This window comes from Opisthocomus hoazin, chromosome 2 (assembly GCF_030867145.1).
Source record: "Opisthocomus hoazin isolate bOpiHoa1 chromosome 2, bOpiHoa1.hap1, whole genome shotgun sequence".
Lineage (NCBI taxonomy): Eukaryota > Metazoa > Chordata > Aves > Opisthocomiformes > Opisthocomidae > Opisthocomus > Opisthocomus hoazin.
In genome coordinates, this window is record NC_134415.1 from 90,488,005 (window position 1) to 90,500,366 (window position 12,362).

A 12,362-nucleotide genomic window follows, 5' to 3' on the forward strand; every position below is an offset into this window, starting at 1 on the left:
CATGTGAAATTGCTGTTTTCAAATAGTTTGAGAGTGAATAATATTTGTGAAGTTAGGAGGGTATCTCTGTACTGCTGCGCAAAACTTGAGGAAAAAATTGAGCATGTAGTGGCTTGAAAAATCAAAGACAGAAAAATCCAGCACTGGGATGGCAATAGAGGAATTTAGCTTGTGGGTCAGACAGGCCATATTTGAAAATCCTTTACTGCTTGAAATTGACATTTCTTAGAACAGCAATGATTTCAGATGTGTTAGTCTGGGAAATGGCAGTAACTGAGGTGTTAAGACTAACTACAACATGAAACAGAAGCAGCATGCAAAACACGGTCTACAGAAGTGACACAAATCTTGAAGGAAGGGAAGGAAATAAAAATTTGGAGAAGCTGGCGTGCATAAAGTTGAACAAAAGTGGGATCAGAAAGGTGATGCTGAGGTTTGAGGGACCGTTTGAGCTGAGAAAAATCCTTTACAATACAAAAATGTGTTGCTGATGCCAATGTAGAGAAATATAAACTAGGAAGCTGTCTCAAAGTTAGTTACAAAGTGGAACTACATCACATAATGAAAGTGCAAACAAGATTCTTCATCTGCAACAGAAAGAGCAAGCTTGAGAAAGAGTCAGTTGGTTTGCTGTATGTTCAGGAGTTAAAAAGGACAAATAAAAACAGCTGTAATACTACTGAGGAGCTAAACTATTTCTCTATTTCTCCATTTCATTCTTCGCTGCTGAGAAGTTGAAGATAGCCATATGTTGGGCACATTCTTGTAACAGATGAACATTCTGACACAGGTGAAAGAAGAACTGATGGTGCACAAATGTACAACAAAACGTTCTGAAACAACTTAAAGGTGATAGAATTGTAGAATGGTTTGCTTTGGAAGAGACCTGCAAATGTCGTCTAGTTCAACCCTCATGCAATGGGCAGGGATATCTTCAACTAGATCAGGTTGTTCAGGTTGTACTTGATCTAGAACCATAAAATAATTCCGGTTGGAAAGGAACTTGAGAAGTTATCTGTTCCGGTCTTCTCCTCAGTGCAGGCTGTTGGGGGATTTTAGATGAGGTTGCTCAGGACTTTCGAAATCCTGTCAGGTTTTGAAAGCCTCCAAGGATTTGACAGCCTCTCTGGGCAACCTAGTCCAATGACTGTAACATCAAAATAACATTTTTTTTTTTTCCTTGTGTCTAGTCTACCACTTTAAAGACAGCTGCTGTTCCCAGTGGTTAGAAAGCTAGAAATTGTCTCTCTCCTTTATTGTTTGTGGCTCATTAAATAAACCTGGGACACTTAGCCCTACTTCTTTACACAGAACAGCAGTTGTACTGGTGAAGAAGAGCAGACCATCAATATAAGCCCCAAAACTAGATAGGCCGTGCTGGTTAGACAAAGGAAGAAAATTCCATTAATTGCTTAGAATGGTTTTTGCTGGGTAGTGGATAAAAGAGGTGCATTTAGTATAATTTGTTTAGACTGATCATGTCATCCACAAAGAAGGTAAGCAGTGTAGAAATTAGCAAAATTTGACCATATATAAAAGACCAGCGGAGAGACATAAGAATATAGGCACTGATCAGTTTTTGTCATGATAAACAGTTGATGGAGTGCCTCGAGGTTCAATAGTATGTTCTTAGTCACTTCTGAGGAAATAGGTCGCAATATTTGAACTATAGATATCTAGGTTAGGTAGAAGAGATGGAAGTACTTCTTGTTGACTAAAATAGCCTAAACAGTAAGGCAACACGATGCTAAAGGAAACAGAATGTGCACTGACATGCTGAGAATTGTCTGTCAGAAAGGTGAGAACTGTCTTGTTTCTGTGGGCTTTAGATTTTGTCTGGCTGACTGGTTCTTATTTCATCACTGGACTGTGAGTTCTCTGTGGAGGGGACATTGTGTTGTGGGTTTTTTATGCCCCTGTATGGCATAGTGGGATTCTGGTCCAAGCCTTAGGTAAGGGAAGATCTGGTTAGTAAAGAACCACAGGACAATTGGAGGAGAGGTTGTTAATGCTATGGAGAGGCTAGGTGAGCGCTCATATTAAAGAGAGATGAAAAAATAGATGACAAATGACAGATTATGTAGAAAAATGTTTAGCAGAATAAATGGTATGGAAAAAGTCCAGTGGGAATTTCTGTTTTCCTCTACCCTGTAACATAAGTAAAAAGGACCTTTCGTAAAATGAAAGAGTGGGAAATTCAGAGTCAATACAAGAACTACTTTTTCATGTAGGTTGTGAATAAACATTGGGATTTGTCGTTATTGGAGTTTGTGAAGGTTAAAGAACTTCAAGGCTAACCATGATTTCATCTTCTGGTTAAGTTAGTGCCTAAGTTGGAGACCTGGCGCGGGGGTAGAGTTGCTTCTTCATGCCAACGAGCTTCAGTAGGAATGTATAGCTTACCTCTCTCAAAGATATTAACCAAGTGATAAAGTGATTCTGTTGTCTGTTATGTGCTTTCCATCTCTCTTTTTTTTTTTTTTTCTTTTTGAAGACAATTTGTTGGTTATGAAAGACAGCTACTTCAAACCTGACAGGTTGAGATCCAAAATTCTCAGCCTGTGAAGAGAAGAAAATTTACGTGAAGAGGAGGCTGACATGAGGGCTTTGGTGCCCAAATGTTCCGTATGCGTTCAGAATTTTCAGAACGTGCCTTATGGAAATTTTAAATGACATTTTTAATAAATTCACCTTTAACATCTTTATTTTGTAGCATTGGATACTACAGAACATTGTCATTATAGTCAGAAACTTCAAGAAACAGCAGTCCAAAACTTCTGCCTCAGGATTTCTTAATGATATTGATGTAGGTTTTTTTTATTTTAAATGCTGTCAGGTACTGTGGAAGTTGCCAGATTATTTCAGCTTTTGTGTGTACAAAGAGATCAACTACTGCTCCAGTCAGGATGAAACACAGACTGTACATATGCAGGGACTGAAGTAAAACATATGTGTGACATTTCAGGCAGAGTTACATTCAGAGTTATTAAGCATGGATTGAAAATAATAAAATCGTCCCTTTTCCAACAGGATTGATTACATGATCTATTTGTGATTGCTTCAAACCAATAAGAAACATTTAATGTTTACAGTGGATTAAATTAATACTTAGAATGGATTGAATTACAATTTTCCAGTTTAGCTGTTTTCATATAGAGCTTCTGCTTTGTTTTGTTGTTTTAGCTAAAATGTGATGCTGTAGTGAGTGAAATCAGTGCTGGTCCAGGAACAGTGAACTTTACGATACACAGGGATTTATTAGCAAAGGTGAGTACTATTTTTCAGGTGCATTAAGGTAAAAATAAATTCGTCTATATAAACCTATAGAATACTTACTGTTCTCTTAGGAAGGTATTTTATATGTAAGACTTGTCTTTTGTAAGTTCTCCTCGAGGATCCCTGTTGCTGTTTTGTTATGTAGGCCTAGAATTTGGAATGAGGCTCACTAAAGTTTATCCTTATGGGAAACAATGTATCTACCATTCGCTGAGGATCCTAACTCCTCTTTTTCCTCTCCTCTCTGCTGTAAAAGGCAGGCATGGCATCTGCTTTGAGTTTCTACGGTATACAACTCAAAAGTTTTGATCTTGCATGTGAAGATTCTTATTTAGAATATAGAAGGATGATAAAAAGATACCTGAAATGAAAGTATTTGACAGCAGATCTATCATTACATACTTTGCTAAAAATAAAAGGGGGGGAGGGAAGATGTATTCTTCGAAGTCCAATGCCTGCCTGAAATCAAAAGCTTCATTTGTTAAACTAGTCACTTAAAGAAAGGAAGATACTGCTCAATCTACAAGAGTAGTGTCTGAGTTGTACTGTCTCTGGATTATTTGCAAGAACTTCATAAAGAGAAGTGTATGGCTTGTACTGTTAGTCTGGGGACTGAATGAAGGCTTTGCTAAGCCAGTTCAACTGATTTGTGGAGCAAGCTACATTGTGGTATTGTTCATGGCCCTAATCTATAGGGTTAGCAACTCATGTGGAAAAGGATATTGCAGTCTTAGAAAATTAACCACATGTGAATTAGGGGCAAGAAATCGGGTCTTACCTAATGCTGGTGAAGCGCTCTGCCTGTCAGGACTTTCACTGAGTTGCTTAGGCTTGTAGTCCTCTTTTCCTGAATGGCAAGACCCTTTCTTCTTGTGAATTGCTAGTGCTTAGGCATGCCTATCAATCAGTTGCTTTATTTATTGCCTTAAAAAAAAAAAATCCCTTTAATTTTTCATTAGCTGTTTATACATAAATATGAACATAGCAGCTGACTATTCACTGAAAGAGTAGTTTCAGTGGTAAATTTTATTCATGGACAGGATTTCAAAAAGTGCTTTACCTGTAGGGTTTTTAGTCAGTTTAATGATTCAAGCAAAACTATGTGTCTGGCCTAGTAGAGTTTTGCTGGGAAAAAATGTAGAATTAGGACATGTAATTTTGTATTGTGTCACTGAGGAGAGAGGAGGAGATAAAACCTAGCTGTGACTTTCACTGATAAGAAGAATAGTATGTGTCTAGCTTACCTTCATAGGTGCCATAATAGGAACAGAATTAACTGCTACCTTTTTTTTTTTAATTTATCCAATATCTATTGCAGAAGAATTTAAGGTGATTTTTGGAGGAGAAAAAAAATAAAGATTCCACTGAATGGAGTGAGATTTCCACTTTAGTTCATGTTGTTAAAGACCTCTATGATCTTCAAGAAGTTTGTCCAGTACATAACAGCTTCGGATGTTAGGTTTTGTAGTGTGTTGGTGTTGCTAATGAGTGATTTAGGCCACTTAAAGAATCACTGACAAAGGTATTAGCAAAAGTGATTTAAATAGGAATTTATAGAAGTCTGATCTAACAAAGTTCAATATCAAGGTTCACTCTGTTACCTACCACATGGATGGAACATACAAAGGAAAATCGAGTAGAAGCAAGATTTATTATACAGAAACTGAAGACAGAAAGGGTAAGGGACACCCTCCCTTTGAGTCATGTGGTCCAGAATGGACCCCTTTGCTTTCTGAACTCCTGCTCAGAGGAGCCCGCGTGCAGCTGATCCAGCCTTATCCTCAGACTTAACCAACAGTTTATGTCGGAAGGATTATATATGTCTAGCATCGGTCTAAGGTTTATTCACAGATACACAGAGAATCACAGGATTTTAGCAGCACTTACTCATTGATTTATTTAGCATTAACATAGTGATTTAATAGGATTCACTACAGTCACAACAGTGGAGTGTTTATGATTTGAGTCAATTCACACATACGCGCACATGGACACAAAGATATATATATATATATATAAGGGTACCTGTTTAAAAATTCCCCTTCAGTTAAGTGAAATATTCATTCAAATGTCTCGGCAGTTCTCGATGGGCGAAGGTTGAGCCTCAAGAGTGAAGGGTCCCTGGAGTTCAGCCAACGTCCTGTCTTCAGTGATGGTCCTCCAAACTTTGCGACCTTAAGAGTTTGTGGGCTCAGAGAGGCGACCCACTCAGAGGGAGGCGCTGGTCACAGCCCGCTGCGGTCCAGGAGAGCTCAGAGGGCCTCACTTGGTACCACTGTTTGTTGGGTCACAAGATAATTGACTTTAGGCATCAGTAAATTTCCATCCTGGCCACAATCTGTATTAGGTAATTCTGGTATCTTGGCAGTAACCGTACAATTCCCATACTTCCCAGACTGTACAGTTCTGACATTTACCAGGCGGGTGCGATCTGGGCAGCAGGAGTTCCAGGTGTGGTCAGGGAGTGCCTGATCGGCCCAGCTTGCAAAGACAAGAAAAGTGCCAAGTTGTCCCAGCTCACTGCTTTTGTAATGAAGGCAAGAACACAATGTTGGCTGGTTCTGAGATTGCCAGGTGGCTTGGTGAGGGGGCTGCACCACCACAACTGGCATCTGTCTGACAAACTGAAGTATGTAGGGTAGGTACAGGGGCTTACCTTGCTGTATGAATGCATTACTGACAATATAGTCAGCATAGGATTCCTCTTCCCACAAACTGTTCAAGCTGTTGAGGAAAATATTTTAAGGCATTTTTACACAGTCTCCTTACTTTCGAAGTAGACACACTTTTGCAGGGACTCTTCACAGTGTCCTTGCACACTCACAAGTGAGGGAAGGGAAGAATCACAGAATCACAGAATCACAGAATAGTAGGGGTTGGAAGGGACCTCTGTGGGTCATCTAGTCCAACCCCCCTGCCGAAGCAGGGTCACCTACAGCAGGCTGCACAGGACCTTGTCCAGGTGGGTCTTGAATATCTCCAGAGAAGGAGACTCCACAACCTCCCTGGGCAGCCTGTTCCAGTGCTCCGTCACCCTCAGAGGGAAGAAGTTCTTCCTCATGTTCAGCTGGAACTTCCTGTGCCTCAGTTTGTGCCCATTGCCCCTTGTCCTGTCACTGGGCACCATTGAAAAGAGCTTGGCCCCATCCTCCTGACACCCACCCTTCAGATATTTGTAGACATTTATAAGGTCCCCTCGCAGCCTTCTCTTCTTCAGGCTGAAAGATGACTAAGAAATGATCAGAAATGATCAGAAATGATCATGATTCAGATGGCTAAGAAAGAGTGTTTGGACACATGAGGATTAAACAGGGAGATTTCTTTGGCACTAAAGGACTAGAAAGCAGGCAGGCTTTTGGTGCCTAGAAAATCCTAGCAGTTTTAGTAGAATGCAAATGCATTATTTTTTCTTCTTCCTGTTATAGAGTTAAGTGACTTTGTGGTTCTGAGGAGGCTTAAATTCTCACAAAAGTCTCCTGTTTTTCTGTTTCCGCATTGTATATACATGCTCTCTTCCAATGAGAAAGGAAAAGAATATTAAGCAGATGCTATTCCTAAAAAGGATTAATGAAGAAATACAGTGGACAGTGATGCAAGGTAACTAGAAAGAGGTAGAAACATTAATGTGCCTCATGTTCTAGGATGAACAATGAAAGCAGTTTAAATTTATACTACCAAAATTAGAACTGGCTAAGCTTCTTTTGTCTGTGTTGCTTAAACCACTGGTTGATGTTTAAATATGATGTTAGACTTATGAATGACCCAACGTTCCATGAGCTGTTGTTGGAGTCTAGTGGCAGTGAAATGATGGAGAGGATTCTGTAGTAGTTGTTTTGTCTCTCAAATTGTCTTTAATGATAACCATGAAGACTAAAACTCCTGTACTTTTGTGTGAGATTTCCTGAAGCAAGAGAGCTGTGTTCATGTGCTATTCAGGTGACCTGCATACGTGTGGTAATGCTCATGCAGTCAGACCTTACGGGATTTCTTGTAGGCCCTCAGTCACAAGGAGTGTGTGGGAGATCTGATGTGTCCCAAGGTGCTGGACCTATGTGATCTGGCTGTGCTGTGCACAGCGGGTGTCCCCTATTTTCACACCTTGACAAAAACCTTGGATATAGGACAGGACTCATAGGAATTTCAGAGAAATGGCCAAACACCTTGAAGTGTGCCTAGAAAAGACATGTTCATGGGAAGAGGATGCTTTTGAGGAAGCCCAGAGGTATGGTATGTAGCTTTTTTAATTAATTAAAAAAGAAAAAAAAAAAAGCCTGTTGAGAATATTTGGGTGCACAGTGAGGTAAATTCTCTAGTCAAGCTTACTGCTCACAAGCACTCCTACTTTTTCATCCAAATCTATGGTCTAATTCTACAAGGTACTCTTTTTTATTTTAATATGTGTTATCTGAATTAGGAGAGGTGAGGGTACTGCTTAGAACCCTGTTTATGTGAGAAGTCTCTAATTTTACATGAGTTCACTGTTCTACCCACATTCTTGGGCTGAGTTTCTTTTTCTGCCCACCAATTACCCCTGGGTTACTCTCTTGCCCTTTCATGTCATGTAACTAAAAAATGATAAAAAACTGGGCTTTCCACTCCTCTTTAGGTTTCCACCAAAATCAGCCTTGATTTTCACCAAAATCTCTGCCTATAATTTCCCCAACTTTTTAATTGTTCAGATGCAGTTTTCAAAAGTTAATGGCATTTTCATCCGCACATGAGATTTTGTTTAACTGGCAGATTAGCCACCTAATTGCTATTGTGAATAAAGGCTGTGGGATCAGACTCCTGTGTGATTTGTAAACAGTTTTCCTGATCATGCTTTCTGTTGTTGAAACATATTTTCCTTTCTCTCTCTCTTTTTCTTTTTTTAATTTCTTTTTTTTTTTTTTAATTTTTTTTTGTTGTCTTCCTTGTGGTTTAGACTGTGGTGCAGCAGGTGCTGAAAGATGGCTCAGAGTATGGAGTAAAAAGTGAACTTTTCTCTACGGTGCCTAGACAAAAGGCAGTGATTGAGTTCAGGTAAGCACGTGTGATGAGTCCTGTGAGAAAATCGCCTTGTCTGCTGATTGATATTCATTGCTGTAATGTGTGATGCCTGTGAAGTTAAACCATATTTACAGTATTATATTCATCTGTATTTAATACTCTGATATATTTGACAAGTAGAGTAAAAGTTATGTGTAGGGAATTGAGGCTTTTTCCTAGAATATATTTTTGGTATTTAAAGAGTTCATGCTTCACAGTGCCCTCTGCTAAGAATATTCTCATTTAGTGCACAATAGCATTCAGTTTTTAAGTAGGCTTCTTGTATTTTGTTATCAGGAAGCATCATCTGAATTTTCAGCCACTAACCCGTTTCTTTTTTCACATTAATACCTTCCTTCCTAACTTGCTAAAGCAGCCAGACATTTCTCTTGCTAAATCTTCTCAATTGCTGGCCCCAAAGTTTCTGTCCAGTGCAATTTGTTCATGGTCACCTGCTCATGGAATGAGAGGTGGCTGACTCAGATCTCTTTATGTATAAATATTTTTGTTCGTTTGTACTCCCTATGCAGGCTTCCACAGTCATGGAAAGAGAGCACTTGGCTTTAATTTGGAGTGTGAATTTTCATAGCTGAACTCTCATTTTATTATCAGGGGTAAACATTTGTGGGTGCAGGCTTTTTTTTGGGGGGCCACTGTTCGCAGAAGAAGCTGTGAGTTTAGCTGCCGATTCTTGTACACAAGATCCCCTGTTCTGGTATAAGATTTATCTCTAAAGGTATGAGGAGAATGTTCCATATGTCCAAAACATGAAAAAAGTGTGGGGTTGTTTGTGTGGGGTTTTTTTCCCCTCTAACACTGTCTGTTACGTGATATTGGAGGAACAGCTGGCTGGATAGGAAATTTTGCTGTTCAGAACAGAAGCTAATCAGGGAATTTTAAGGGGAAATTGAAAACTGTGGGTTTATTTCAGTTCTTCTTCTATGTGCATGAGTTTAATTCTTTTGACTTGGTGATCTGGCAGTCTTGTACGTTGAGCAAACGTTATTTGTGAAAATTTTGTTACAGCTCCCCTAATATTGCCAAAAAGTTCCACATAGGACACTTGCGTTCCACGATAGTAGGTAAGTCTGCATTTAACTGTCTCCTAAAAGGGCTTCTTTGTCTCCCTGTTTCACCTGACAGCGGAACACTGCTAAGCTTTCACTCTTCTAGCAGAGTGGCTGTGTCAGGCTCGACTTGCTAATTAAAAACCTTTTGTTCATTATGCAGTGAATAGAAGAGCGTGATGTGTTGCTGGCAGATTTATTAAGTCACACGTAATGTAGTTTTATGAGTGTGAACATTAAATGAAGTATTTTTAAATTGTTCGACAAAGACACCCAGGGCAGTTTTCACTGAGGTGTTATGTGAGTTCTTTGAATTTTAAATTTCCAATTTGCACTGGATTGCAGAGTAGTCATAGTTATGTCTTGGTGGCTGTCTTGCAAAAAGCTTGCTTTTATTTGTTAATTACTTTATGGCAGTATTATTAACACAGTTGCTGTCATTTGTAATGGAATAATTAATAAGTTTATTGTGTGGTACTCCAATTGCATATAGAAAACATTCTTTCTCCTTCCTTTCCCTCTCACAATAAAAACTAGTAGGTTATTAGCAGAAGATCCTATAGCATATGTGCAGCCAATAATGTATTAGTTTTTAATTATATTTAATGTATCATGTATAATTATTAATTACATAAAGGTAGTAATTCTGCCTCTTCATGGACTGATAGTTGAGTGGAATTATGTATTTTTGGCTCTTTATATTCTATTTCTGGACCCTTTACTATAGAAAAAAATACTTTCAAAAATAGTTCTATAGATCAATGTTTGTCTAATGGTAAGAGTATGAATCGACTACAGAGAGTGGAATTGAAAGTAATTGCAAACTATAATACAGTGTGATAATAACAGGAGAAAGCTTTCTGCATTCTTTTACATCAGTATTGTATTTAAAAGGTACCCTTGAAGCACAGGAAAATAGAGGAAGGGATGCAAGTATTTTGTCTTTGTAAGTCTATGGTTGTAGCTAAGCTCAGGAGAAAGATGAAGGGTTTTGTTGTAGTAACAGAACCAAGACGTGCTTATGTGATACAGTAAGTTTGGAGCATATCAAACACCTGGTGCTGCTCCAGCAGTGTACAGAGATTCAGGACTTGAACTGAACTCAGTTCTCTAATGTCACAGTTAACTGCAGTTTGTGAATTTGAATACTTGCTTAACCTCCTGATATGAGGATGTCTTGACTATAACGGGAATTATGTTACTGCCACATATCTGTGAGAATACAAGAAGACTTTAAAAGGTGTTTTGCATGTTCATATACGTTGCAATATGTGCATGCACATACACGTGTATGTTTTTATTGTTGTTGTATGAGACACTTTATGGCTCCTTTCAAATGCCTAGCCTTGCTTTTCATGCTCAGAATACTATTGGTTTTAGTTCTGAAGTATTTTAGCAAATTCTGTGGAGTAGTTCGTCCGATTGCTTTTCCTCTTTATTTTGAATACAGATCATATACATATTGAAAAATGTTCTGTTGGGATGGGAGACTACCTGCAACTGAATAGTAATACCAGTTTTGTTTCCTTACCAGGGAATTTTATCGCAAATCTTAAGGTTGCACTGGGACATGAAGTAACAAGAATAAATTACCTTGGTGACTGGGGCATGCAGTTTGGTATGTTTTGATAATTGCTTCTCCTGTTCCCTTTTCTACTGTATAATATGGTCTAGGTTTCCAACTTCAGTTTTTGCAGGACCATTGGATTCACTCTTTGTCTGTGTTGTGGTGTTTTCTTTATCTCTTTTTTTTTTGTTCCCTGTGGAAACAAGTTCATTATTCATAGAGCATAATTAACTTCCACAGCAACTGCGTTTGGTAGGTTGAGGCCTGGACAGTTTGTATCTTTAAAGATATCCCAACACTTCCCCCAAAATACTCAGTTTCTCACTAAAATGTAGCAAAAGACGGGTGTGTAGGTGGAGAATGTGCAAGTGATCAGGCCCTAGAAGACTGTCAATCTTGCATGCATGCGCGTTTGTGTGCACACTCCTACTTATTCTGAAATGTCCATCAGAGAAGTGAGGACTGAAAAATCCCCTCATGTGCTGCCCAGCATGGGCTGATATTTATTCCCTGACCAGAGATCATTTATATCCAATTGCTGGATCTGTAAATATTCCTCTTATATGGCAGATGACCCATCTATAGGATTCACAACTTTGTTGATTTCAGTTGTTAATCTTGCATTTTAAATTGATCCATATTCTCCTCTCCTTTTCTAATTTCCTCCCACAAGCTTATTTGGACATATTTTTAGGCATTTAAAAAAATATAATCATACCCACTTCTTCGTTCTTGAAAGCTGGTATACCTGTGAAAACTATAAAACTCCCCCACATGTTTTGCAGTAGGTTCTGAAAACAATGTCCATACGCTTCTTTTTAAATGGCAAACACTTCTTTTTAAATGGCAAACACAAAGTGCAACGTCTGTTAAGCGGTCGCTTTTGCTCATTCCAGCCCTTATGCTGCCCCCTCCAGTTTCGCTGGTACCAGTGTTTATGTGGACATTTATGAATCAGCTTTATGAACAGAGCTGTGTTAAAAACTTAGTGTAAATACCCTACTTCTACTCCATTTCAGATTCAGCAGTGTAGATAACTAGAATGTATTCAGTTCTACCCATTCTCCTTCTAGAGTGTAAATTCCTAGGTTTTAGATAGTTGAATAAAACATTCTTATGACTGTGAGAGCAGTAATAGAATATTTTTTCCTTGGTTAAATTATTTCTTCCACAGCTCATCTTTCCTGATCCTGTTTCTGACCAAACAGCAGTTTATAGCAGAGCTTTGCTTCACATAGGATTTTTTTCGTAGGAACTGAATACAGAATGATTTCACCTAAAATTCAATAAATTTCATCATTGCATGTTTCATTCATTTTTTCCCCTTAGACATAATTTCATCACTATGTTAGTGTGTATAATGAATGTGGCAATGATAATTAAGCAATGAAATGCAATGTGGCTAAAGGGCTTCTCAGCTGACC

The 12,362-nt window shown here is 38.6% G+C and overlaps 1 protein-coding gene across 2 annotated transcripts in view; it reads left to right on the top strand.

Moving 5' to 3' along the window:
* Positions 1 to 12,362, top strand: part of RARS2 (arginyl-tRNA synthetase 2, mitochondrial) — a 43,600-nt gene that overhangs the window by 2,149 nt on the left and 29,089 nt on the right. For both annotated transcript variants that reach the window (XM_075414398.1, XM_075414397.1), the window contains exons 4-7: positions 3,184 to 3,267; positions 8,201 to 8,298; positions 9,331 to 9,386; positions 10,906 to 10,989. In XM_075414398.1, the coding sequence (XP_075270513.1) occupies positions 3,184 to 3,267; positions 8,201 to 8,298; positions 9,331 to 9,386; positions 10,906 to 10,989 (322 nt within the window). The remainder of the gene's footprint in view (positions 1 to 3,183; positions 3,268 to 8,200; positions 8,299 to 9,330; positions 9,387 to 10,905; positions 10,990 to 12,362) is intronic.